The sequence below is a fragment of the Geotrypetes seraphini genome, chromosome 7, assembly GCF_902459505.1.
Source record: "Geotrypetes seraphini chromosome 7, aGeoSer1.1, whole genome shotgun sequence".
Taxonomy (NCBI): Eukaryota; Metazoa; Chordata; class Amphibia; order Gymnophiona; family Dermophiidae; genus Geotrypetes; species Geotrypetes seraphini.
Window position 1 is genome coordinate 118241712 of NC_047090.1, and position 27516 is coordinate 118269227.

Sequence of the window (27516 nt, forward strand, 5' to 3'; positions counted from 1 at the left end):
CTCTGGACGTGGGCCTCCCTGCTCTTCAACTCCTCCGAATCCTTTCGCAAACGGCGACCGCCGAGGGAGTCCGCACCACCCGTCGTGGCCTCCCCCGAGGTGAGGCCGAGCTGCCTACTGACCTCTCCGAACTGCAGTGCGGACACGATGAGCATCAGCATGCCTCTGAAGCAAAGGTACAGGCCGTGCCGGTGCGTCAGGCACGTGTAGGTCTGTCTCTGCAGCAGTTTCAGTGCCAAGGTCAGCACCATGGCACGCCAGGCATGTCCCTGCCTCCCCCATCGCCGGGCTCGGGTTCGTGGGGGCTGGCGCCGCCAGCCGCCCAGCCGGTGCTGAGGCCCCGCCTCCCCGCTTCCGCCTGACACAGCGCCGCCAGACCTGGATAGCTTCCCACAAGGAAATAACAAAACAGCCCTACACTCACAGACCCGCGAACATGGTTGCCATGGAAACCCAGCCGGCATCTCTGCGGAATGCTCCTAGGGCTTTAGCATGGAAAACAATGTGCATGGCATAGAAGAACGCAAATTGTATTTAAGTGTAGTCAGTGTATGGTAATGATATTTGCTATGCCTTCCCAATGCTCAGAGAACAGTGCACAAGCAAACCCTTCTCTTATCACTGGAAAATTAATGGCAGCTTGGAGCTGGTGGTGGAAGATTTGAAGAGAGGATTTCTTTTGATGTACAGTTTAAAATCTTCTGGTTTTGATTTCTTTTGGAAGCAGAAGAAATCCTTTTGCATGCCTATCAGCGCCAGTACTGAGTAAGAAATGTGTGTGAGTCTAGACAAATCTGAGAGTGAGAGCACATATTGACTCCTGTTTTCTGTGCTTAAATATAAGCTTTCCAAGTGAAAACATAGTAAATGACGGCAGAAAAAGACCTGAACTGTCCATCCAGTCTGCCCATTAATTATACCCATTAAAAATTCTAGCACCCGTTAATGTAACGGGCTTACAGACTAGTATGCAATAATCAACTTGCAAGGATTGAAACAATTGACCTATAGTGGCCATGTAGATATTAAATAACAGCGCCGATAACATTGATCCCTGAGGAACTCCACTCTTTACAGCATATTCACCTGAAACTTTACATCTATTCCCAACCTGAAAGGAACGACCAATCATAAATGTAGAAAACCACTTCAACACTACACTATCCATTCCCAGATTTTCAAGACTCAACAGCAGTTTGTGAAGATCCACTGAATCAAAAGCTCCAGATACATGTAACGATGTCAAGCAATAAGCCACACGTTGATCCATTCCCAATCGTAAGGTATCAAATACGGATATCAGTAATAGTCCTTTGAGAACACCTGCTACAGGTGAGTAACTTCATTTTAATTCTTCACTTACCTGTGGGCTGAAGATGGCTCTTAGCAGCTTCTGGCTGGTTAACCGATGGCTCCTGGTTCAGTAAATTAACTGCTCATCAGTAGAGCAAGGAGGTAGCTATTGGACGACTGCAGCTAGCAGTGGCAAACCTAGAGGTCTCTGGGTCCCCTCTCCATTACCTCCTTCCTCTCTTTCATTTTGTCAGCAGTTGAAGAAAGGAAATTGTGAGGAATGGAGCAACTTGTAAGTACAGAAGTCTGTTCATGGAGAAATTTGATTGCTGGCAGAAAAATATTGGTAGTATTACTGAATCTTTTTATCTACTGTTTTAATTTTTCTTAGGGGAATCTTGGGTTGGAATTTTATTCCATGGCCTTCACCCTACCTCTTTGAGACTTCTTCATGGCACTTGCTTTGTTTACTTCAGCACCCTTCTCTCCCTAAGTGGCAGAGGCTATTCAATTCTGCTTTTGTGGTGATTTGTGATAAGGTGCCTTGGAGTAGTGCTTGACAGTGCCACTTCTCACAGCATTATCTCCAGATCAGAGTGAAAATCTTGCCAAAGGGGGTGTGGACAGTTAGGACTCTTGGGGGAGAGGGAAGAATTGCACTTCCATTTTCAAAATTCTCTGAGGAAAAACAAGAATAACTACAATAAGGTGTCACCCAGTCAAAGAAATTGATCAGATTTGTCTGACAAGACCTACCTCTAGTGAATCCATGTTACCTCTGGTCCTGTAATCCACAGGATTCCAGAAACTTCACCATTCTCTGTTTTAAAAGAATTTCCATTAATTTGCTTACCACAGAAGTCAGACTTACCAGCCTGTAATTCCCTACTTCTTCCTTACTTCCACTTTTGTGGAGAGGGACCACATCCGCCCTTCTCCAGTTCTCCGGTACCACTCCCGACTCTAGAGAAGAATTAAAAAGGTCAGTCAGCAGAGCGACCAGACCTTCCCTAAGTTCCTTCAGCACCCTTGGATGTACTCCATCCAGCCACATCACTTTGTCTACCTTTAATTTAGCTAGCTCCTCACAAACACAACCCTCTGAAAATCAATCAGGGTCTACCACTCCTCCATTCCTATTCGTGTTTGTTTTCTGCAGTTCCACTCCCAGCGCTTCAGCCGTGAACACAAAACAAAAATATTTGTTAAGCAATTCAGCCTTTTCTTTATCAGCTTCTACACATTCCTCCCCTTCACTTTTTAGTCTCACAATGCCACTTTTGCACTTCTTCCTATCACTGATATGTCTAAAAAATGTCTCGTCTTCTTGTTTTACCATGTTAGCTACTTTTTCTTCCATTTGTATCTGCTTTCCTGACTACTCAACCAGCCTCTCTTAACTTTTGCAGATATTTTTGCTTGTCTTCCTCTTTCTGCGCTCTTTTGTAGTTTATGAAAGCTAACCTCTTATTCCTTACCTTCTTAGCTACTACATTTGAGAACCAAAGCGGCCTTCATTTCCTCTTACTTACTTGCCTCACAAAATGGTTTGTCGCCCTTACAATAATTACTTTCAGTTTTGCCCACTGCATTTCTATTCCTTCCAGATGTTTCCATCCAGACAACAATTCCTTGACATAATCCCCCATCTGAATAAAGTCAATTTTTTAAAAGTCTAGAATCTTTACTTTTAAATGAGCCCTCTCTATACCTGTCTTAATATTAAACTGTACCATGCAGTGATCACTGGATGCCAGATGATCATCCACTATAACATCAGAAACACTTTCCATGTTTTCTAAGCACTAAGTCCTGTATGGATTCCATTACAAACTGCTGGAACAGTTCTCCCTTGTAGAAAATCCAGGATCTCCCTACTTCTAGAAGACCATGCAATAGGGATATCCCAATCAACATCTAGCTTGTTAAATTCACTTATTAGTAAAACTTACCACTTTTTTTAGATATATTCTGAATGTCTAGTATTAAACCTCTGTCCACTTCTTCCATCTGTGAAGGAGGCCTGTATATCACACCAATGTAAATATATTTATCATTCCCTCTTTCCAAATTGATCCACAGTGTCTCTTCCTTGCCCTGAAGATCATGCAATTATGTGGCTTTAATATGATCTTTAACATATAACACTGCTCCCCCTCTTTTTCTTCCTACCCTGTCTTTCCTGAACAGATTATATAGCTCGGTATAACTACATCCCAGCCATGGTTCTCAGTGAATCACATCTCTATGATCGCCTGCACACCATCATGAATTGCCTCACATGTGCAGAAATCAAAATACAAATAAGTGCTAGACGACAATGAAGTGTAAGTGACACTAGGAGTGAAAACTAGCAAAAAAACACTCAAAGAATCCTCCCCAGCCAACTCCCCAAGAAAAATAAAAAAAGAGGCAACAGCCGACTTAGCTTGAATCTGCCTTACAAATGTTTGTAGAGAACGCGATGCCGGGTTCAACCAAGCCCGGTTTCGGGAGAGTAATATCCCTTCATCAGGAACCCTTGAATGGAGACATAGATATCATCAATTAGAGCCGGCTGGGAGGAGGAGGAAACAATGTGAGGCAATCCATGATGGTGTACAGGCAGAGGTGATGTACCTTTGCCCCCTATGTGAAGCGCTGGAGTTTTTTCTCCCTTGGCTGATCTTCCACACTGAGGTTGCCTCTTTCCCTAAAATTATTGATTTATAAAGTTTCTATTTATTATTGGGTTTATTGCTACCTTGCTTAGGGGTGTCCTGTTAGCATTTTAAACACTCTCAGAATCCTTAGACTGTTTTTTGCCTTTTCTTTTGGATCTTTTGAAGCATCCCTTGGATTGATGGCATGGAATGCTGCTACTATTTGAGTTTTTTCCAAATACTTGTGACTTGGATTGGCCTCTGTGAAGATGGGCTAAATGGACCATTGGTCTGATCTAGTAAGGCTATTCTTATATTCTTATGAAATTAGAAAAGATACATAGAAGGGTGATAAAAATGATAAAAAGGGATGGGACAACTTTTGTGGCCAATCTAGTGCTTCAATAACTACTGTTCCTGTGTGATGAGCTATCTGGTGGATCACCCGGCCTATCATGGGCCAAAACCATAGCCAGGTCTCTGACTATGGTTTAACCTGGGCATCTAGCCTGCACTTTTGGGCTCATATCTGCGACTGTAGAACTGATCTGCCTTCTTGTTCTTTGTAGTTGCCATAAAGTCAAGTATCAGATGACCCAATCTTCTCACAATGGCCTGAAACACTTTCAGAGACAATGTCCACTCTCCAGGGTCTGTCTGCTGAGATAATCTGATTGAATATTGTCCACTCTGGCCACATGTACCACAGAGATCACCTGAAGGTGTATTTCTGGCCACCAGAACAATGCCTTCATCTCCTGTTGGAACGGAGTGTTCCTAGTGTCTCCCTGCCTGTTGACATAAGCCACTGCTGTGGCATTGTCAGAGAAGACTGACTGTTTTGCTCTTCAGCAAAGACTGCAGTCAAAGCAGTGCCATCCAAACTGCTCGGAGTTCCAATCTATTAATAGACCATTTTCGCTTGAGACTGAGTCCACTGGCCTTGTACTGGGTGACTGCTGCAATAAGCCCTCCAGCCGAACAAGCTGGCATCCATTGTCAAGGTAACCCAGGAATCAATCCAAAGCAGGATCCCCTTCACCAAACTGTGGATGTAGCTACCAGCTCGTGCTGCGCTTGGCTGCCACTGTCAAAGGGAGCAGAACTTGTAGGAAGTCTCTCTGAGGCAACCAGTGAGACAGCAATGTGTTCTGGAGGGGGCACATGTGTGACTTTGCCCAGGGCACCACCTCTATCATGGCTGCCATTAACCCAAGGACCTGAAGGTAATGCCATGCAATAAGTTCTGGCTTGGTCAACAAGTCTGTAATCTAACCACAAAGCTTCTGTTTGCGTGCTTCTGGAAGACAGATTTGGCTTTCTGCCATGTTGAATAAGCCTCCCAGATATTCCAGGGACTGTGTTAGAACCAGGTGGTTCTTTTGGAAGTTTGCAATTCATCCCAAACTCTGAAGCATCTTCACAACTGCCACTACCACCTTTTTTCCTTCTGGTTGGGACGGCGCTCTGATGAGTAAATTGTCAAAGTATGGGTGCGGAGATGAGCTGCCACCACCATCATAACCTTGGTGAAAGTTCAGGGCGTTGTTACCAGCTCAAAAGGAAACACTAAGAACTGATAGTGATTTTCCAACACATGGAATCTGAGGAACTTCCTATATTCTGGAAAGATGGGTTTGTGAAGGTAAGCTTCCGTCAAATCTAAGGCAGCCAAAAACTCTCCTGGCTTCAACGCTGCAATGATGGACTGAACAGTCTCCACCCAAAACCGAAGTACTCTCAGGGCTGCATTGACATGTTTGAGATTCAATAAGGGCCTTCACACCTCTGAGCCATTCAAAGTATATGGAGTATCTGCTGGAGCCTGAGTCATCTAGAGGAACTGATTCTATGGCTTAGATATCTAGAAATCTCCGCATCGATGCTCTGATCCATTCTGCTTTCTCTGGCTGGCCTGCTGGCGAATCCATGAATCAGTTGGAGAGAGGGTACTCATACTCATCTTGTAACCCTCTGATAATGTCCAGAACCCAGCAGTTGGATGTTATCTGTTCCCAAGCCTCCAGACAGTTTGAGAGCTGACCTCCAATCTGCAAAGAGTAGCGTGAAGGCTGGCGTCATTGTGGCTTTTTGGCTGGGACTGTGGAGCGGGAATCTGAACCTTGGTTCTTCCAGTTCCCGAAGAATTTCTGTCTGGAACCCTGAAAGACTCTTTGGGTAAAGGCTTCTATAAAATAATGGCGAAAGCACTGGAAGCCATGAAAGGACTCCCAGCTCTGGCCTCTAGCTGCTCAATGATCTGATCTTGGCTGGTATACACTGGCCTTAAGATCATCCAGGCCCTTGTCAAACAGCATTTGCCCTCTGCTCAGCATCGCTTGATAAGTCAAATCACCTGCCCATTGCCTGATCCAAAGCATACAACGGGTGGCAATGGAAAATGCTGAGACTTTCCCCATGACTAATGTCAGAGTGCATCCGCTACATAGTCTATGCCCACCAGCACAAGCTGAGGCAGGGGCTCAGAATCCAGTAGGCTCTGTAAGCCTAGAATGATAGGCACGTGCCACGAAGGAGGCTACGGCTGCAGCCTTAATTCCTAAGACTAAAGCAGGGGGTGTCAAAATCTGGCCCACAGTATAATTAGATTTAGCCTGTGAGAAAATATCCTTTCTGGTCCCTCCATCCCATTATCCATCATCTCTCTCCCGGCTTCCTGGTCTCACCTTCAAAGCAGCCTGCAGAAGATCGCCAGTTGGCTGTAGCAATTCTAGTAGGCTGCTGTCGGCCTCCACAGCTCGTTCCCTCTGCTTCGGTCCCGTATGTCAGAGGAGGAGCAGGACTGCGGCAGAGAACATGCTGCAGAGGCTGACGGCAGCCTGCTAGGCTCACTACAGCTGACCAGCGATCCTCTGCAGGCTGCTTTGAAGGTGAGACCGGGAATCAGTAGAACACTAGAAAGAAGGGGGAAAACATGCAGGCCTTCGGGAGGCGGGTCCTGGTATACACGGAGGGAGGGAAGGGGAGATTCAAAGAGACGTGCATATGCCGGACTAAGGTGGGGGAGGGGAAGAAATAATGGGTCTAAAAACAGAACAGAGGGAGAGAGATGGTGGGCAATAGGATGAAGGGAGGGAAAGAACAGAAAGGGAGAGAAGTTGGACACAAGGGATGGTGTGGAGGGGGGATAGAGATACTGGGAAGAGAAAGGGAGAGTTGGTGGGCCCTAGGGTGGTGGAGAAGGAGGGAGAGATGCTGAATGAAAAGGTAGTTGAGAAAAGGAGAGATGGTGGATCTGGGGATGGTGGGGTCCATCGCTGCAGCTGCAGGGATGGAGACGAAAAAAAGGAAATATGCCAGACTTCCGGGGGAGGGGAGGGAAATGGAAGGGGAGGATAGAGATAGAAGATAGATGGTTAGCACCGAGAAAGCGCAGTTACTTACCGTAACAGTTATTATCCAGGAACAGCAGGCAGCTATTCTCAACATATGGGTGATGTCATCCATGGAGCCCGGATGCGGACAGCCTCGCAAGCAGACTTGCTTGTAGAAGTTTCGAGTCAGCCGCAGCGCACATGCGTGAGTGCCTTCCCACCCAGCACAGGGCGAGTCTCCTCAGTTCAGATAACTAGCAGAGAAGCCAACCAGGGAAGGTGGGTGGGTTGTGAGAATAGCTGCCTGCTGTCCCTGGATAACAACTGTTACGGTAAGTAACTGTGCTTTATCCCAGGACAAGCAGGCAGCTTATTCTCAACATATGGGTGACCTCCAAGCTAACCAGAATGGGATGGTGGGAGCATTGGCAACTTAGGAGAATAAATTTTGTAATATTCTTTGGCCAAAATGGCCATCCCGTCTGGAGAAACATCCAGACAATAGTGAGAGGTGAAAGTATGAACCGAGGACCAGGTAGAAGCTTTGCAAATTTCCTTAATAGGTGTAGATCTGAGGAAAGCTACTGAAGCTGCCATGGCTCTGACTTTCTGGGCTGTGACTCGACTCTGTAGATGTAGTCCAGCCTGGGCATAGCAGAAGAGATACAAGCAGCCATCCAGTTGGAGATGGTACGCTTAGAGATGGGATGTCCCAACTTGTTTGGATTGGAGACAAAAAATTGAGGAGCAGATCTATGTGGTTTGGTGCGTTCCAAGTAGAAGGCCAAAGCACGCTTACAGTCCAGAGTATGAAGAGCTGATTCTCCAGGTGAGAATGAGGTCACTGGAAGTACAATAGATTGGTTGAGATGAAATTCTGAAACCACTTTAGGTTAAGAATTTAGGATGAGTACGGAGGACCACCTTGTCTTGATAGAAAACTGTGAAAGGTGGGTCAGCAACAAATGCTTGCAGCTCACTGCCTCTTCGAGCAGATGTGAGGGCAATGAGACAAACCATTTTCCAAGTAAGATACTTAAGATGAGCCGTAGACATTGGTTCAAATGGAGGCGTCATCAATTGAGCAAGAACAACATTGAGATCCCAAACAACTGGAGGCGATTTGAGAGGAGGTTTGACATTGAAAAGTTATTTTGTAAATCTGGAAACCACCGGATGAGCAGAGAGGGGTTTCCCTTCAATAGGCTGATGGAAAGCAGCAATTGCATTGAGATGGCCTCGGATCAATGTAGACTTGAGGCCAGAGGTGGATAAGTGCAAAAGATAATCTAGAACAGAAGACAAGGAGGAATCTTGAGGCTCCTTATCCTGAGAGATGCATCACATAGAAAATCTAGTCCATTTCTGGTGGTAGCTTTCTAGAAGCTTCTAAAATGTCTCTTACAGGTTGAGAAAACTGAAGAGGAGTTATGTTGAGAGGTACCAAGCTGTCAAATGTAGAGACTGAAGGTTGGGATGAAGCAGAGATCCTTGACTCTGTGTAAGCAGAGACGGAAAAACTGGTAGAAGGTATGGCTCCCTGCTGCTGAGTTGAAGTAGAAGGGAGTACCAAGGTTGTTTTGGCCACTGAGGAACTATCAGAATCATGGTGGCATGATCGTTCTTCAACTTGACAAGAGTCTTGAGAATGAGAGGGAATGCATACAGGAAGAGATTCGTTTATTCCAGTAGGAAAGCATCTGCCTCGAGGCGATGAGAATATATCCTGGAGCTGAACTGGGGCAGTTTGTGGTTGTGGGGAGCTGCAAAGAGATCTATCTGAGGCGTTCCCCACTTGAAAAAATGTGATGAACAGGAGAGGGATTGAGTGTCCATTCGTGAAGTTGCAGAAGACGACTCAATTTGTCCGCCAAAGTTTTTTGCCCCTTGGATGTAGACAGCTTTGAGGAAGATGTTGTGGAGGATAGTCCAGTCCCAAACCTTCAGAGCTTCTTGACAAAGGGAGGGAGAACCCGCCCCCCCTGTTTGTTGACATAGTACATTGCGACTTGGTTGTCCGTCCGAATGAGGACTATCTGGTCGTGAAGATGTTGAAAAGCTTTGAGAGCATTGAAGATCGCTCTGAGTTCCAACAGACTAATGTGACACTGACGATCCGTACTGATCCAGTGGCCTTGAGTACGGAGACCATCGAGATGAGCCCCCCAAGCGTAGGTCGAGGAATCTGTTGCGAGGACCTTCTGATGAGGGGGCGTTTGAACCAGCAAGCCTCTAGAGAGATTGGAAGAGAGCATCCACCAGCGGAGAAACTGTCTCAACGAAGGAGTGACTGTAATATGTCAAGAGAGTGGTTCACAAGCCTGCGACCACTGAGATGCCAGGGAATTCTGAGATGAAATCTGGCAAAAGGAATCACGTGTACTGTGGAGGCCATGTGACCTAGAAGTACCATCATGTGTCTCGCTGAGATTGAAGAGCGGGAAGACACTGCATGACAGAGTTGAAGAGCCTCCAGACGTTGTTGTAGAAGGAATGCTCGTATGGGCTAGTGTCCAGAACAGCTCCGATGAACTGTAGATTCTGAGAGGGCTGAAGTTGTGATTTGGGAAAGTTGATTTTGAATCCCAAGCTTTGTAGGAACCACGTAGTCCGTTGGGTCACTACAATAACCCCCTGAGATGTTGAATCTTTGATGGGCCAGTCGTCTAGGTAGGGGAACACCTGAAGACCATGGTTCCATAGAGCTGCTGCTGCTACCACCACATGCACTTGGTAAACACTCTGAGAGATGAAGCCAGGCCAAAGGGTAGCACTCTGTATTGATAATGCAGATTCCCCACCCGAAATCTGAGGTACTGAAGGGAGGTCGGATGAATGGGGATGCAAGTATAAGCCTCCTTGAGATCCAGAGAACATAACCAATCGTTCTGATCTAGAAGGGGGTAAAGGGATGCCAGGGACAACATGCAAAATTTTTCTTTGACTAAAAATTTGTTGAGAGTCCTGAGATCCAAAATGGGTCTCAGATCGCCTGTCTTCTTCAGAACTAGGGAGTAAAACCTCCTGCTTTGCTGTTCCAAGGGAACTTCCTCGATGGCACGGAGACAAAGCAAAGCTTGAGCTTCCTGAAGAAGAAGGGCAGTCTGGGATGGATTGGAAGGATACTCTCTTGGAGGAAGCTCTGGTGGAACCTGAGTGAAATGAAGAGAATATCCTTCCCTGATTAATGACAGCACCCAGAGGTTGGATGTAATGGTCTCCCATCGGTGGTAAAAATGATGGAGACGACCTATGGGGGAAAGGAATGACAGAGGCAGAACGATGGAGGTTATGCTCTGTTTTAGACACTCAAAAAGGCTGCGAAGCCTTAGGTGCAGCAGAAGGCTGAGGTTTCTGTTGCTTCTGTTGCTGCGATTTCTTGGAAGGAGCTTGAGTGTAAGGAGCCACCCTTAGAATATAACGCCTCTGGAAAACCGGAGTAGGGCGTGAAGGTTTTTCAGGAGCTGATTTTGGCTTTGGTCTGACAATGGAAGCAAAAAATTTTTCATGTTCAGACAACTTCTTAGTGGCAGCCTCTATGGATTCATCAAAGAGGTCATTGCCCTGACAAGGAATGTTAGCCAGACGGTCCTGAAGTTTAGGATCCATGTCAATGGTGCGAAGCCAGGCCAAGTGGCGCATTGCTACAGAGCAAGCAGTGGCCCTAGCTCAAAGGCATCATAAGATGACTGGAGAAGATGCAATCTGAGTTGCGACAGTGACTTCTTGGAACTCGAAATGTCTATGTTGATCCAGATTCTTCAGAAAACCTGGAAGATCAATAAGGAACTTGAGATAAGTAACGAAGACAAAATTGTAATTGAGGATTTGGAGGACATCATAGCATTTTGATATAGATGGCATCTAAACTGTAGCATAGACCCTGGAAGGATGGGCTTGTTTCAAAGAGGACTCCACAAGGTGGGATTGGTGAGATAATTGTGAATTCTCAAACCCTTTGCAATGCAGAGTGCTATACCTCTAGTCCAATTTGCCTGGAACAGCAGGTATAGCATAAGAAGTGTCCAGACAACGTTTGAAAGTTTGAGACAAAAGCTTGTTAAGAGGAAGCTTAAGAGACTCTGCAGGAGGTTGAGGTAGATGCATGACTTCAAGATACTCCTTAGAGTATTTAGAACCAGCATCTAACTGAATTTCCAGGTCATCAGTTATCTGAAGGAGGAAGGAAGAGAAAGACAGCTGATCCGCCAAGACCCTGCCTCGTGAGGGACTCAATGACCTCGAGAATGAAGGTGAAGCCTCTCCGGAGAAGTGGCAATCCAAAGAATATGCAGACTTTGAGGAGGCAATGGAAGCAGCTGATTCCTCAGGGTCTGGAAGCGGTGACTTCAAGCAAGGAGTTGGAGGCCTCCAAGAGCTGGAAGGTCTGGAATGAGGCCTAGACAAAGAAGGCTGCTCTTTAGAAGAAGATCTGCGCCTTGATGGATGTCTCGATGAAGGCCTCGATCGGCAACGAGAGTGGTGTCTGGAAGCAGGTCTCAAGGAGACTGCGCCCTATGTATGGAAACAGGCAATGCTGCTGGTGAATGGATAGGGTTAGAAGCTGTAGATCATAACACAGTGGATTGGATCGGGGAATCTCGAAGCACTCCCAAAGACTCTGCTCCTTGTATGGAGTGTGAGAATTCCTGTCGAGACACTCGCAAAGAATCTACTCCTTGCATAGAGTGTGTAGATGCCAGACCAGACACTCGCAAAGGCTCTGCTCCTTGCATAGTTTGAAGCTTCAGCTTGAGGCACAGGCAGGGACTCGACCTCGCGGGAGACTGCTGATTGCCCAGGTTAGATTACAGGAGGCAGAACCATATTTGCTCAATAACTGAACAAATTGCTGCTCCAACATGGTCTGGAGAGAAGCCTGCAAAGGTGGATCTGCATCTGAAACCGGACCACTTGCTGAGGATAAAGGCTCCAAGGTGGCAGTGGAGATGTGCTTGGACTTGGAGGTCTTGGAAAGCCTGAGGACCACCGCAGGAACCTTCTGCTTAGGTATCTGACCTCAGGGGAGTTCAGTGGAAGATAAAGCAGGTGTACTCGAGGCTAAAGACGATCCAAACGAGGACGGTCTGATGATGCTCGAGCTCGGAGTCGTGGAAGCAGGAGGACCTTCACTGGAAGGTGGGACCCGAGGCAGCACTCAAGGTCGAGGGTGTCACTGAAGAGTCCATCCTGAAGAGTTTCTCCACTAAAACTCTACAACGTTTAAGGGCTCGAGGTTGAAGAGTAGCACAGCGCTTGCACGATTTCGGAAATCGCACACTGGCACTGGCTACACTTCTTGAAGCCCGTGACTGGCCGGGACATAGGAAGGAAGATAGTCGCTGTGAAGTAGAAGCCCGCAGGCTGCGGCCGCGTGGCCTGGCCCGCCAGTCAGTCAATGAAGAAAAAAATTAAAATAAGTCTTTTTTTTTTTTTTTAAAGGAAAATAAAGAAAGTAACACAGCAATTTGCGACTAAAAAGAACACAAACCGCGGTGAGAGAAGGCACGAAGCGAACGAAGTTCAACGCAGAGTGTCAAAGTACAGACTTCTCGGCTCCGCGGAAAACTGAGGAGAATGTTTATTTTGTTTGCTCAATTACCTCTTAACATATGGCGCAACACCCATTCCAATTTGATCTACTCTGTCATTGTGATTTAATTTATACCCTGGTAACACAGTATCCTATTGATTGTCCTCCTTCTACCAGGTCTCCAAGATGCCTATTATATCTACCTCTTCATTTAGTGCTATATACTCTAATTCTCCTACCTTATTCAATTTACCACAACAGATAATGCAATAGAAATTTGACCTGCAACACATTACAGAGAGAGACTAGAAGTTATAGGGAACGCTACCTATTTATGAGTACCACAGTGTTTTTTCTGGATTACTCAAGAACAAGTTAGGATATCAATGTCATTCTGAAAGTAGTGAAAGAAATCACTGCATGCACCTTTATAAACAGTACAAATGGAATCATGATTTCCATCATGCCTTCCACCAGTGTAACCCTAGTAGTGCCATGGCAGCATTACTTACCTTTTCCTTTAAGAGCTGAGTTTTTTTCATAGCATAATTGGGTGGAGCTTTTCTGAACCGTTCTTTCTCTTTCACAATCTAGGCCGAAGAAAATGAAACATGTAAATAAGAAAGGAAATAAAAAAAAGTCAGGTATATACAGAACTGAAGACAGAGAGAAGCAGTTGTTAGAAAATGTACCCTTACAATATTATGGTGAAAGTAATGGAACACCTCTCTGGTAAATCATGTCTTATTGTACAGTTATTGTCATTCTCATGTGTGATCTTAAGTTTAAGGTAAGATGTTCAACAGCCTAAGTACTTACTTCCTCGATGTCCTGATCATTGAATTTGTAGTTGACAGCTTCTTTAATGGCCACTTCCTTCTTGTTGACCTCATCTAGCGTGGGTAGCTGCATTCCCGCAGAGAACATCTGCAAATTCAACAGCCAATGCCTCAGATTTAATATTTAAAAAACATAAGAATTGTCCTACTGAGTAAGGTCAAGGGTCAGCCCAGCAACCTGTTTCCATCAGTGGTCATTCCAGGTGGCAGAATTCCAGTAAGTAGCAAGATTCCATGCTATTTAATCCCAAGAATAAGAAGTGGTTTCCCCCAGGTCCACCTTAAGATTTATGGATTTTTCCTCCAGGAATTTCTCCAAATCCTTTTTTTTTTTTTACCCAACTACATTAATTGCTTTTACTAGATAATATTCCCTCCAGAAGCTGCCAGGAATTTATCCTCCTTTCATTCATCTCCTTGCCACCCCCTAAGTCTCTCCCATATGATTCCACAATTTCCAGTGTATCCCTACCCTCTATTCTTATAACCCAGTATCTCCTGTTCCTCTCCCCCGCATGGTCTGACATCTTTATGTCCCTCCCCCACCCCCAATGGTCCACCATCTCACCTCCTTCTCTCTCCTCACCCTCATGGTCCAACATTGCCCCTACTCTTTTTCCCACCTCTCACCCCATGATCCAGCATCTCTGCCCACCCCCGTTCAACATTTCTCCCCTGCTCCAACATATTTCTTGTTCTTCACAACTGCCCTTCCATTCAGGATCTTTCCCTCCCAGGGCCAGTCTGCCATGGGTCCAACATCACTGCTGTTGTTTTCCCTTGCCAGGGGTGTAGTCTCAGGGGCCCAGCCCCTCCCCCCAATTCTTGGCTCAGGCTCCCCCAGTGTTAGTGCATATACTGTTGAGCATTCCCTCCAGTTCATAAACTCTGGAGACCAATGTCTCTCTCTTTCCGTGGTCCGGTGTCTCTTTTACATTCCCTTCTCCCTACCCCACATGCTGTTGCTGCAGCTCTCCGGCATCAACTCTTTCAAGGCAGCCTCACCTCTTAACACCATAAATGCTTTCTCTCTGCAGCATTGTGCAAAAAGAAAGCTAGAGGCGAGGGTGCTCCAGCTGTCCCAAAGCTTTCCCTCTGCCGCAATCTGCCATGGAACAGAAACAGGATGTTGTGTCAGAAAGGCAGATTGCAGCAGAGGGAAAACTTTGAGGCAACTGATGGCAGTTTGTAAGAATGGCTGCTACATAGGGGCCCCTCCAGAAAAGGAAAACTGATTTTGAAAGACCGCAAAGGAGAGGGGAAGGGAGAGAGATGGACCGAGAAGGGGAAGAAAAGTCTGGACCGCAGAGTCCCCTGAAGCTGTGGGGCCCAGGGCAGCTGCCCTGTTTGCCTTACCTTTATGCCGGCCCTGAACAGAAGCACTGGAATGAGAGGGCAGAGGAAGAAGATGAAAGGGAACACGCTCAATAACCTAAAGACATACCACTTCACAGGAAGGAAGATGATTTTGTGGAATGGCCTCCCATAGAGGTAGTGGAGACAAAAACTATATCTGAATTCAAGAAAGCTTGGGATAAGTACATAGGATTTCTAAGGGAGATGAAGGGGATAGTAGATCGTATGGTTGGGCAGACTGAATAAGTCATATGGCCTTTATTTATTTAGATTTATATCCTGTCCTCCCATAAAATCTCAGAACGGGTTACAAGTTTACATACATAATAAAACATAACAGGGTATAGTAATGACAGTACATTTTAGATCATGACACATGATAGGACAATATATAGGGGAGCGCGATAGCACTCAAAACATGGTATTACTTAATAGAATATGACAGAGCAAGACCTCAGAGCATGGGGTGGTGGTTTTATAAGTTTGGTATGATATTGTGTTCACAGAGTTTACGTTCTAAAGATAAACTTTGTCTTGATGCGCCCTTCCTGTCTGTAGTTAAACTTCTGAGTTATTGGAAAGTGATGTTTTCTGTTCAGGGTTCTATTTGTTGGAACAGGCTTTCTACGGATCTTAGGCAAGCATTATCGGTATTACAGTTTCTAAAGTTGAAAACTTTTATTTCTACGCGCTTTTTCAACCTGTAACAGCAAGTAATGAGCCATCAGTCAAGTCTCAGTCAAGTAAAAGCAATGGAGATGATGGTTATTTGTTTTGTGGTTGTCTGTATTGTTATGTTTGTTTGTTGTATTGTAATATGTCTACTGTATTATGTTGTTCTGTTGTTTTATTGAAATATGTAATTTTTTATTTGGATTTTTCAGGATATACGGAATATAAATTTTTTAAATAAATAATTAATAGAGCTTGACAATACATTATAGTGCCTGACAGTATGAAGTGTGGTAAGGCAGTACATAATAGAGCATGGCAGTGCATTAGGATGCACAGTGCACGGGAGACAATACATACAGGAGCATGGCCTGGAAGGACAATATATAACTGTGAATGATAATATATGTTAGGTATAGTATAGCATGGTATGTCTGACAAAGTATGGAAATGTCAGCAATGATGGTGAATGACAGTATATGGCGTGGCAAGATAATACATAATAGCACATGACAACATTTTGGGTATGATATGGTATGGAATGTATGGTTGGGCACGGTAGTATCAGTGATGGTTAATTTAGTTTTAATCTAAATTCCTTAGCCCACAGTGCTTGTTGAACAATGGGCTAAGGAATTTAGATTAAAACTAAATTCTGAAAAAAATAAAGTTTTTCTGGCAATTCCTACTAATAAAATCAAAGAGACTTCCCTGATGCTAAATGGAATTAATTATCCTATCGACCTCTGTTATTAAAATACTAGGAGTCCATTTAGATTGGACTCTAAATTTTGAAGTTCAACTTGATTCTTTAGTTAAAAAGAGCTTCTTCATATTATGGAAACTTCATACTATAAAATCTTATTTTGATTTTTCATCTTTCAGATTGTTAGTGCAATCTTTAATTTTAAGTACATTGGATTTCTATAATATCGTTTATTTAGGATCTTATAAAAAGACTATTAAGAAAATGTGAATTGTTCAGAATACAGCAGTGTGTTTGATCTACAATTTGAAAAAATCAGAACATATAACACCTTATTACCGAAAGTTGCCTTGGCTTCCAGTAGAGGCGAGAATAATCTTTAAATTTGCTTGTTTGTGTTATAAAATATTATTTGGCCTTGTTCCAGGCTAAATTATTGATCATTTAGAATTTTCAGAAGCTAAACGATCCACATGCAGATGTTCTTTGTTCTTTTTTCCTTCGATAAAAGATTGTACATCAAAAAGGTTTCTAGAAAATACACTCTCATTTTAGGCAGGGAATGGAATAAATGTCTTGGTGATTTGATAATGATGTTTTCATCTCATCAGACCTTCAGGAGATTATTGAAAACTTACATCTTTGACAAATACGTATAATTGTACTTTTCATGTTGATATTTTGATATAATATTCGATTCCTGTTTTACAATTTTTATTATAAACCACACTGAATCATGAGGTACTGCGGTATAAAAATAAAGCTATTATTATTAATCTTGTTGCTTAGACAGTGGTATTTAGACTGTGGCTATTTCATAGGATGTTAGAGGGAGAGGTAAGTTTTTATTGCCTTCCTGAAGTTCAGTAGTCCTTCTAATGATCTGATATGAGGTGGTAGTTAGTTCCAGAGGTGTGGTAGATAGTGAGAGTAGGATTTTTTCCAGGCATTCTCAATGTGGAGGGAGCATCTTGAAGATATACTGTCTTTTTTCTTCTTGCAAGCTAAGTTGTCGGTTTAGGGTGTAAGGTGGTAGTTTGGAGGCCATATAGGTTAGTATCATGTTGTGGAAGACTTCGAAGGCCATTACCAGGTCCTTGAAACTTGATAGGTAGCCAGTGAACTGTGCTCAGTGCTGAGGCGACTGGGTTGTGTATGTGAAAATTTTTTTAGACAGTGGATGAGAGCATTTTGTATTCATAGTCAAAGATTTTTTGAAGTGAGACTGTTTAGTAGTAAGTCTGGTTCTGAAAAATATCTTCTGATTTTTCAGAGTTGCCGGAGGTAGTAGAATGAGTTAAATACCATTTAAGAGATTAGAGTCAAGAGTTACTCCTAGGCTGCGCACCTTACCTTTGGCAGTTAGGATGGCGGATTCCCAGGAGATCGAAGGACTGGTGAGTGTGGGGTTATCTTTCTATATCCAGAGGAGCTCAGTTTTTGTGGTATTTAATTGGAACTTGTTTTGAATCATCCAGCTCTTTATTTCCATAAAGCAGTTGTGTAGTTTGGATATTTGAGTGTTTCGGTTTGAACCTAGAGGCAGGTATAGTTGTATATCATCCGCAAAGGAGTGGATCTTTATCTGATATTTTAAGGCAATATCTATTACTGGTCTGATATAGAGGTTGAAGAGTAAAGGGGATAGGAGGGCACCCTTTGTTTTTCTATTGTATGTTTCTATGTAACTATGGATTTTCAGTATAATACAAACAAGAACTTTAGTTAGAAGTACCATACATAGAATTATCCACTGCCTCAGCATTCAAATTCAAGTTTTTTGTTTACCTAACAAACCCCCAACCGCTCACCTACAGCAGTTTCTCACACTTAATACAACCAGGTGAATCCACAAAATTCCCCTTACTCACCGCTTCTTTCCATTTCATAAATTCACTCTCTGTGAACTCCTGATTTGAGACAAATTCAAGGCGGAATACTCGTTGGTCACTGCCATGGCTGTGAAGAGACCCATTTTTAAAAGAAAGATATATGAGCTTGAACACACATACATTTCTGTACCACAAACAACAAAGTCACATTAAAGCTATTTAGTATTAATGGCAAAGTGGTTAGAGCTACTCAGTGTGACCCTGGGCAAGTCACTTAATCCTTCACTGCCCCAGGTACATTAGATTGTGAGCCCACTAGGATAGGGAAAAATGTTTTGAGTACCTGAATGTAAATCGCTTAGACAACCTCCATTGATAGGTGGTATTTAAATAATATAAATAAATAAACAAAACATAGTGAGGCTCCACCTACTCATTACTTCTATATCATTTTCTTTTTACCTCCATGTATTCTCAGATGCTACCCTCTCCACTAACAGCAACAAGCATGACCTTCCTTTCCCGTATATGAATGCAGAAAACTACTCTATCTGGCAGAGTATGCTCAAGTAGTAAATACAGAAATATAGAAAATAGAGACACAAAGCTTGCTATCAATAGAATGTCTCTCTTTATATCTCATGTTTAATAACTAAACAAGAATATTTCCCAATTAATGGAATTAAAATATCGCAGCATGTCAAACACTAAAAAAAACCTTGGTCCTTGCCAACTTCTAGCTGTTCACTTACCGTAACTGTAGCCCTTTATTTGTTCTAGTACCTCCTAGCTGATAAACTTTGCCAGTTTCGACCACACCAGTGATTTCAGCCACCTAAACAATTAAGAAGAAAAAAAAATGAAGGAGTGGATTATAAGGCACATGATATTTAGATATTTTACTGTATATTTTTCAGAAAATGTATCAAATGCCAAAATTGAGAAAGCTAAATTTTATAGCCAAGGAGTATACATTGAAAATATGGAAACAAGAACCATATCGCCTCAAAGTACAGGTTAAAGTTCAGCTTTTAGTCCAATAAAAATGGTATCACCTTATATGCTTTGTTTCTATATACAGTGGTGCCTCACACAACGAACTTAATCCGTTCCAGGAGCAAGTTTGTTATGTGAAACGTTCGTTGTGTGAAACGCGTTTTCCCATAAGAATACATGTAAAACAAAATAATTCGTTCTGCAGCCCTGTTTTCCCATAAGAATACATGTAAAAGAAAATAATTCGTTCTGCAGCCCTACATTTCCCTCCCTCCACCTCACCTTATATGCAGAGTTTGCCAGCTTTCTTTTTCACCCAGCCGCACGCTTTCAAAAAGCTGTGCACGCGCAGCTGCTGAAGTTGATCAATGTTCTCTTCTCCTGCAACTTCCGGTTTCCGGTTGCGTCAGAGGAGAAGATTGAACAACAGAGCATGCGCGCATGTGCTGCTCTTTGAAAGTGTGTGGCTGGCCGAAAAAGAAAGCCGGAAAACTCGGCATCTAAGGTAAGGTGGAGGGAGATGATGGAACACTGCATTCAGACAGGAGGGTGCTGCTGTTCCCGGCTTCGGCGAGAGTAGTTCCGCCCCCCCCCCCCCGGGCCCCTCGGGCGACTTCGTTGTGTGAAACGAAGTTCGTTATAGGGAGCAAGACAAAAAGTTCGTTATGCGCAGCGTTCGCTGTACGAGGCGTCCGTTATGCGAGGCACCACTGTATTACTCTTAAAAGTGGACTTATATGGCTACCACACCAATTTACTCAAGTTTTGTTAGGAAAGAGCTCTTCAGAGCACAGCTAAGTGACTAAAACACAGGCCACAAATTATGCTGTGCTTAAATGAAGATAAACAGAATTTAATAAATTATTGACTAGAAAATGCTTCTCAACATTATGGAAGCTAAGAACCATCAAAAAAATACTTTGATGCAGCATCATTCCGTCTACTGGTACAATCTTCTATTCTAAGCATGCTGGCCTATTGTAACATTATTTATTTAAGATATTTCAAGAAAACCCTTCAAAAACTCCGAATTATTCAAAATTCGGCAGTATGTCTGATTTTCGGTTTAAAAAAATGGAAAACATAAGTCCCTATTATCAAAAACTTCATTGGCTGCCCCTCGAGGCAAGAGTTTTATTTAAATTTTCCTGTCTCTGTTTCAAATCAATCTTTGGCTTGGCCCCTATGTACCTAGTCTCCCACTTCAGTTTGGATTGTACTATTAGGCCCACACGTAGAACCCACATATTTACACACCCAACAATAAAGGCCTGCCGTTACAAAAGATTCCTGGACAGAACTCTAGCCTTCCAGGCAGGTAAACTGAACGACTGGCTGGGTAACATTATCATGCACTCCTCATCCTATTTTAGTTTTAGAAAATTAGTAAAAACGAAACTGTTCAACCGATTTGTCACCTAAGAATTTGTTGTTCATTATCTCTCATACTCTGTATACTGAATTCATTGCTTCTACATTGTAACTATGTCGCTGACTGTCCAGCTCTTCTTATTTGTACTTGCATTCATTGTACTTGTATTCATTGATTCTATATTGTAAATATATCACTGATTGTCCAGCTCCTCTTATTGTGCCTTGAACTACCATGGCTTTGGCGGTATATAAGAAAATAAATTATTATTATAAATATAATTTTGAAGATTTCTATTAAGATGGGGGGGGGGGAGGAGAAAGCACAGTTATTTACCGTAACCGGTGTTATTCAGGGACAGCAGGCAGATATTCTCACATGTCGGCGACGTCATCTACAGAGCCCTGGAACAGACAACTTTAAAAATTAATCGCAACTTTAAGAACTTAATAAAGTTCGCAAACTGTCCGCACCACGCATGCGCAAGTGCCTTCCTGCCCAATGCAGGCTTGCGGTTCCTCAGTTCCGTAAGCAAGCTAAGAAGCCAACCAGGGGAGGTAGGTGGGTTGTGAGAATATCTGCCTGCTGTCCCTGGATAACACCTGTTACGGTAAGTAACTGTGCTTTATCCCAGGAAAAGCAGGCAGCATATTCTCACATGTGGGACTCCCTAGCTTAACAGAATGGGATGGAGGGAATGTTGGCCCTTAAGACAATAAATTTTATAATACTGCTTGGCCAAAGTGACTGTCCCGTCTGGAATTGAATTCCAGACAGTAGTGAGATGAGAAAGTATGAACTGAGGACCAAGTAGCAGCTTTACAAATTTCATCAATAGGAGTTGAGCGTAAGAAAGCAAGAGAAGCTGCCATAGCTCGGATTTTGTGGACTGTGACGCAACTCCCAGTTGCAGCCCAGCCTGAGCATAAGAAAAAACAATAAACCGCTAACCCTGTAGTATAGTTGTCTTAGATATAGGACGTCCCAACTTATTAGGATCAAAGGAGATGAAAAGTTGAGGATATGCTCTATGTGGTTGAATTGTCTTTAAGAAGGAAACCCAGGCTCATTGAAAACGAGAATATGAAGAGCCGTTTGTCCTGAATGAGAATGAGTCTTAGGAAAAAACACTGGAAGGATGGTAGATGAATTCCATGACTACTTCTAGAAGGAACTTTGGATGGGAGCAAAGCACGACTTTGTCATGATGAAACACTGAATGGTGAATCCGTCACCAGTGCTTGAAGTTCACTCATTCCTCAAACAGAGGTAAGAGATGAGAAAAAAACACTATCCAATGAGGTATTTCAGATAAGACGAGGACAATGGTTCAAAAGACTTTATAAGTCTAGAGAGAACAACATTGAGATCCCAAACTACTGGAGGTGGTTTGACCTTAAAAAGGTCCAATAATGAATCTGGACACAACAGGATGAGCAGTTAGATGAACTTGAATCAAAGTGGTCTTAATTGGATAAATGTAGAATAAATCCAATACTGCAGATATAGAGGTGGATACAGCATCATGACAATGAAAAATACACAAAGTGGAAAACCGTGTCCATTTTTGCTGGTAACACTGCTGCGTAGACGGTTTTCATGACGCTTCTAAAATACGTCTGACAGAATGAGAAAGATAAAACTCAGTCCATGTCAGCCCAAGAGATACCAAGCTATCAGGTATAAAGCCTGTAGATTGAGAAGCAGAAGAGATTCATGACTCTGCATTAGAAGAGATGGAAAAGTCTGAAGAGGCACTGGTTCCTTGATACCAAGCTGAGATAGAAGGGAGAACCAAGGATACCTGGGCTACCGAGGGCCAAGAGAATCATGGTGGCCAATTCCTGATTGAGCTTGATAAGCATCTCGAAAATGAGAGAGATTGGAGGAAATGCATAAAGAAACTTGCCCAGAAGAAGCACATCCAGAAGAAACGCATCAGATTCCAGGCATTGGGGAGAATACTGCCTGGAGCAAAATTGAGGCAACTAGCGATTGTGGGGGGACGCAAATAAGTCTATCTGAGGAGTCCCCCAAAGAGAGAATATGTGATGCAGAACTGTAGAGTTGAGCATCCACTCATGTGGCTGAAGAACCTGCGAAATCCATCTGCGAAAGAATACAGTACAGCTTTCAAAATTATATTGTGAGCAATCGCCCAGTTCCAAGTCTTCTGGGCCTCCTGATAAAGAAGGGGAAAACCCCTGCCTCCTTGCTTATCTATGTAATACATTGCAACCTGAACATCCGTGAGGGTTAGGAGGACATAGTTAGTCACAATGTGCGGAAACATTTCGAGAGCATCATAGATTGCTCTGAGTTCCAAAAGATACAGATAGAAAAACTGGTTCTAGTAGAATAGCAGCTTTGAGTGCGAAGACCATTCAGATAAACCCCGCAAGTGTAGGAGGATGAGTGCGTGGTCAGAACCTTCTGATGTGGAGGTGTGTGGAACAAAAAACCCCGGAAAGAAAGGAAGAGCTCATCCACCACTGCAGAGATTGTCAAAGTGTAATGTGTTGAGACAACTGGTTGTGAGCTTGAGACCACTGACATGCAAGAGTCTATTGAGGAGTCTTGCGATGAAGTCTTGTAAATGGAGTAACATGCACCGTGGAAGCCATGTGACCTAGGAGTGTCATCAGATGTCTGGCCAAGATTGATGGGAGAAGATAAGTCTGCTCACAAAGCTGAATCAAATTTTGTTGTCTGCTGAGGGAGAAACACTCCAAAATAAAAGATGTGTAGCAGAGCTCCGATAAATTGCAGATTTTAAGAAGGTCGAAGTTTGGATTTGGGAAAAAAGATTTTGAATCCCTAGTGCTGAAAGAAGAGAATTGCGAACTGAATCACTGCGAAAACCCATTGCGAGGTTGGATCATTGATGAGGCAATCATCCAGACAGGAAAAACCTGGAGACCTTGCGCCTGTAAAGCTGCTGCCACTACAAAAGGCAGGATCTATATTGATAATGATGCTGTACTATCTGAAATCGGAGTAATTTCCAGAAGGTCGGAAGCACTGGAATATGAGAAGAAACTTATTTTCAGATCTAGGGAGCATAGCCAGTCGTTGCAATCTGAGAGGGAATATAACGTTATCAGAGGCAACATATGAAACTTTTTCCCCGAGTGGAAATTTGTTCAGGCCCCTGGGGTCTAAAATTGTCCATAGACCTCCCTTCCCTTTTGGGATGAGGAAATATTGGAAGTAAAAATCCCAGTTCCTCTGCAGAGATGAAACTTTTCTTTGAGAAGAAGGGATATCATCTCCTGAAGAAGAAGAGATGACCTGAAAAGAGATCCTCTTGGAGATCTGGAGGCATAGTGATTAAGTGAAGAGAAAGTCATTCTCAAAAAAAAAAAAAAAAAATTTTTTTTAAAAGATGTAGTGGTCTCCTACAGCCACTCCCAAACCTCTGGGATCCAATCCAATACATTCTAGGTAGGGGAAAGGATCGAGAGATATGATGAAATTCCTGTAGATGTTGAGAAGAAAGATATCAATCAAAAGAAGGCAATTTCTGAACAAGATGCTTCACATAGCAGGAGATATAGAAATAGTGATTTGGCACTCTGATCGTCAACATGGAGTACTGGTACAAGGGACATCCAAATGTGCCCATAGTGCGCCATTTACATGCTGGTGGCACTGAGGCATAGAATCTCGATGGAGTAGACTTTTTTTTTTTTTTAAGTCAACTCTACCACTAGTGACTGGTATCTATAATAATAATATGCTAAGCGCGCATGCACACTCTAATCCCGTGTTCCCTGAGTCCTGATCTGTCGGGATGTGGCCGGCAGAGTGCGCATGCGCGCTAAGGCGCATGAGGGAGGAGGCTGCGGTGGCTTGAGGCGAAAGGCAGTGCGGAATGGCATCTGCCGAGAGGAGGCCACGGCGGCTTGAGGCGAAAGGCTCTAAATGCTCTACTGGGTTGCAGAGACCCCACCCCCGCGCCGCAACGCCTCTTCCCCCTTCTGCCGAGGCTTCGCAGAGCAGCCCTGGTGAGGGCAGATGCTAAAGGAGGTAAGGGGTGCTGATGGACGGGGGGGGCAGAAAAAGGAAGGGAGGCATACTGCTGGATAGGGGGAGCAGGGATGGACAGGGGAAGAGGTGTTGATGGATGGGGTAGAAAAAGGAAGGGAGATGTACTTCTGGATAGGGGGAGAAGGATGGACAGGGGAAGAGGTGCTGATGGACGGGGGGCAGACAAAGGAAGGGAGGTGACATGCTGGACAGGGGGAGCAGGAAAAAGGGGTTGATGGACAGGGGAAGAGGTGCTGATGGACAGGGGGGGAAGAAAAATGAAGGGAGGCCTACTGCTGGAAAGGAGGAGCAGGAAAAAGGTGATGATAGACAGGGGGAGGTAAAACAAAGGGAGAAGGGCTGCTGCTGGAAAGGGGGAACAGGAAAGAGGTGATGATAGACGGGGGAGGTAAAACAAAGGGAGAAGGGCTGCTGCTGGATAAGGGGAGCAGTGAAGGGGTAGTGGTGGACACAGGAGAGGTAAAAGGAAGGGAGAATGGACAGGGGGAGCAGGCAAGGGGTGGTGGTGGACAGCCAAGGAAAAAAAAGAAAAGAAAAAAAGAAAGACAGAAATACAGAAAGTGGCTAAGGAGAGAGAGAGAGAAAGAAAGACAGACACACACATATATTCTAGCACCCGTTAATGTAACGGGCTATAAGACTAGTTTATATATAAAGTCAAAGTTTCTGTGAGTCCCCCATAATGGTAAAGGGCATTTCCTATTTCTTATGAAGAGAGCATCCCTCTCGAATAACCTTTAGAATCCAGATATGGTTATGAGTTCTGAATGGGGATAATGCAGTTGGAGTCGAGCTCCGATTGGTTGAGGGAGTGAGAAAGAGGAATTGCAGAGAAATTCTTTTAGGAGGTTGATTATAATCTAAGACAGAATCAACTTTTAGCTCGAGTGGTAGCTCTTTCCCCAACTACCTAATAAATTTAGTGACAAAAAGTCTTTCAGTAGAAGATTTAACCGTTGGTGGACACTTGAGTGGAGATTAGTTCGAGGGATATGAAGGCCTTGGTGAAGAAATGTGTTGAGAAGATTGATGTTTACGTCAAGTCCGGTACCGGTCCGATGAGTCGAAAGAGGTATGATGCGAAGTTGTTGTTCACTTCAAAGAACGTGAGAGAGCGATGATTTCTCTTCGAAGCATGCAAGAAGGAACAATGCTTATTGGATTGTTGATGAAGAACTGGACCAGTGGTGAGAGTGGAATGTCAATGTCGCTTCGGAGAAATCAGCTGTGGTACCGTAGGACCTGGTAGCTATGTACTTAGGTTAGACCAGTACTGAGGGAGTTGATACTAGGGTAAGCAGTTTACATGCATCACCTAAATCTCTTCAGAACAGCGCATCGACTGTACACATGTATAATCAGACGATCTTTCTGTACAAAAGGAAAGCACTGGTACCTCTGGCTTATCTGACAGTACTATCTGTGTCATGGCTTGCCCCGAAGAGGGTGACCTCGATAAGGATGCACACCAGAAGGTGGTCGTCACTGCTTGGTTGGCATCAAGAAACTTGATGCAAAGTGACCTACGACACCGATTAGGAAGTTGGCGGCCTCCGAACTGGCTTACCAGATGGAGCGATGTCTCCTGACGCCGGTGTCAATGGTGATGTCTTTGACGATGAATATTTCTGATTGATGCTCATGCCTGTCCCGAACAATCTTTCTTGCTGATTATTGAACCTTTTTACAGGGTAGTACACTAGGCACAAGTTCCACCGGGTGTTCTGGGCAAAGGGATTTTTAAGCACCAACTATCGGAAAGAGAGGTAGGCCTTGGGCACCTGCAATACTTTTTTTTTAAAGCCCATTAGTGGCCTGGAAAAAGGTCAAAAAGACCATGTCAGCTCAGGGGAGATATGATAGAGACCTTCAAGATCATGAGGGGCATAGAGAGGGTGGATAGGGACAGATTCTTCAGACTGAAGGGGACAACAAGTACGAGGGGGCATTCGGAGAAACTGAAGGGAGATAGGTTCAAAACAAATGCAAGAAAGTTTTTTTTCACCCAAAGGGTCGTGGACACTTGGAATGCGCTACCGGAGGAAGTGATCAGGAAGAGTACGGTACAGGGATTCAAACAGGGATTGGACGGATTCCTGAGGGATAAAGGGATCGTGGGATACTGAGAGAGGTGCTGGGATGTAACACAGGTATAGAAAGCCAACAGGTCGTGCATGTGCAAGACCGGAGGGTTAGGACTACGATGGGAAGATAGGACTTAAATGAGAAACCAAGGTGGCAAGGGAGCCCCTTCTGGTGATGCAGACAGGTCGTGACCTGTTTGGGCCGCCGCGGGAGCGGACTGCCGGGCAGGATGGACCTATGGTCTGACCCGGCGGAGGCACTGCTTATGTTCTTATGTTCTTAAGGTCTCAGCGGCGGAAGCCCCCTGAGGAAAAAATGTTTCTCTTTTTCTTTTCTTTTAAAAGAAGTAAACTTAAAAATAAATTAAGAAAAAAAAGTGTGAGCGGGAAGGCAAATGGCAAAAAATTGAACAACGTTCAGACACACAACTTCTTAGTTCTGCAGAAAACTAAGAACTGAGGAGCTGCAAGCCTGCGTCAGGCAGGAAGGCACTCGTGCATGCACAGTGTGGGCAGTTCACAAACTTTCTTAAGTTCTAAAAGTGGTGATGTCCTTTTAAAGCTGCCCTTATTAGGGATCCGGGAATGATGTCACCCACATGTGAGAACATGCTACTTGCTTGTCCTGGGATAATTCTACTTTCTGGCACCTTCAACTGTCAAAACAATGTACTTCCTCTTAAGAAAATCCCAGGAAACGAAAAAGGAAAAACAATGTCCCAAGAAGTACATAGCAGAAAGCAAAGCAAAGTAGGACATGTGGATATTCAGGATTCTATATCTTTAATTAACCGTAGAAAAGTCAA

At 43.9% G+C, this 27516-nt stretch overlaps 1 protein-coding gene across 1 annotated transcript in view; it reads right to left on the reverse strand.

Annotated features, from left to right (window-relative positions):
- RTF1 (RTF1 homolog, Paf1/RNA polymerase II complex component) overlaps nt 1-27516 on the reverse strand; it is a 194326-nt gene that overhangs the window by 58662 nt on the left and 108148 nt on the right. Inside the window, exons 9-12 of the mRNA XM_033951754.1 lie at nt 18961-19043; nt 18248-18335; nt 13623-13730; nt 13316-13393 (exon numbers count right to left, since the gene is read on the reverse strand). Coding sequence (XP_033807645.1) covers nt 13316-13393; nt 13623-13730; nt 18248-18335; nt 18961-19043 — 357 coding nt within the window. The remainder of the gene's footprint in view (nt 1-13315; nt 13394-13622; nt 13731-18247; nt 18336-18960; nt 19044-27516) is intronic.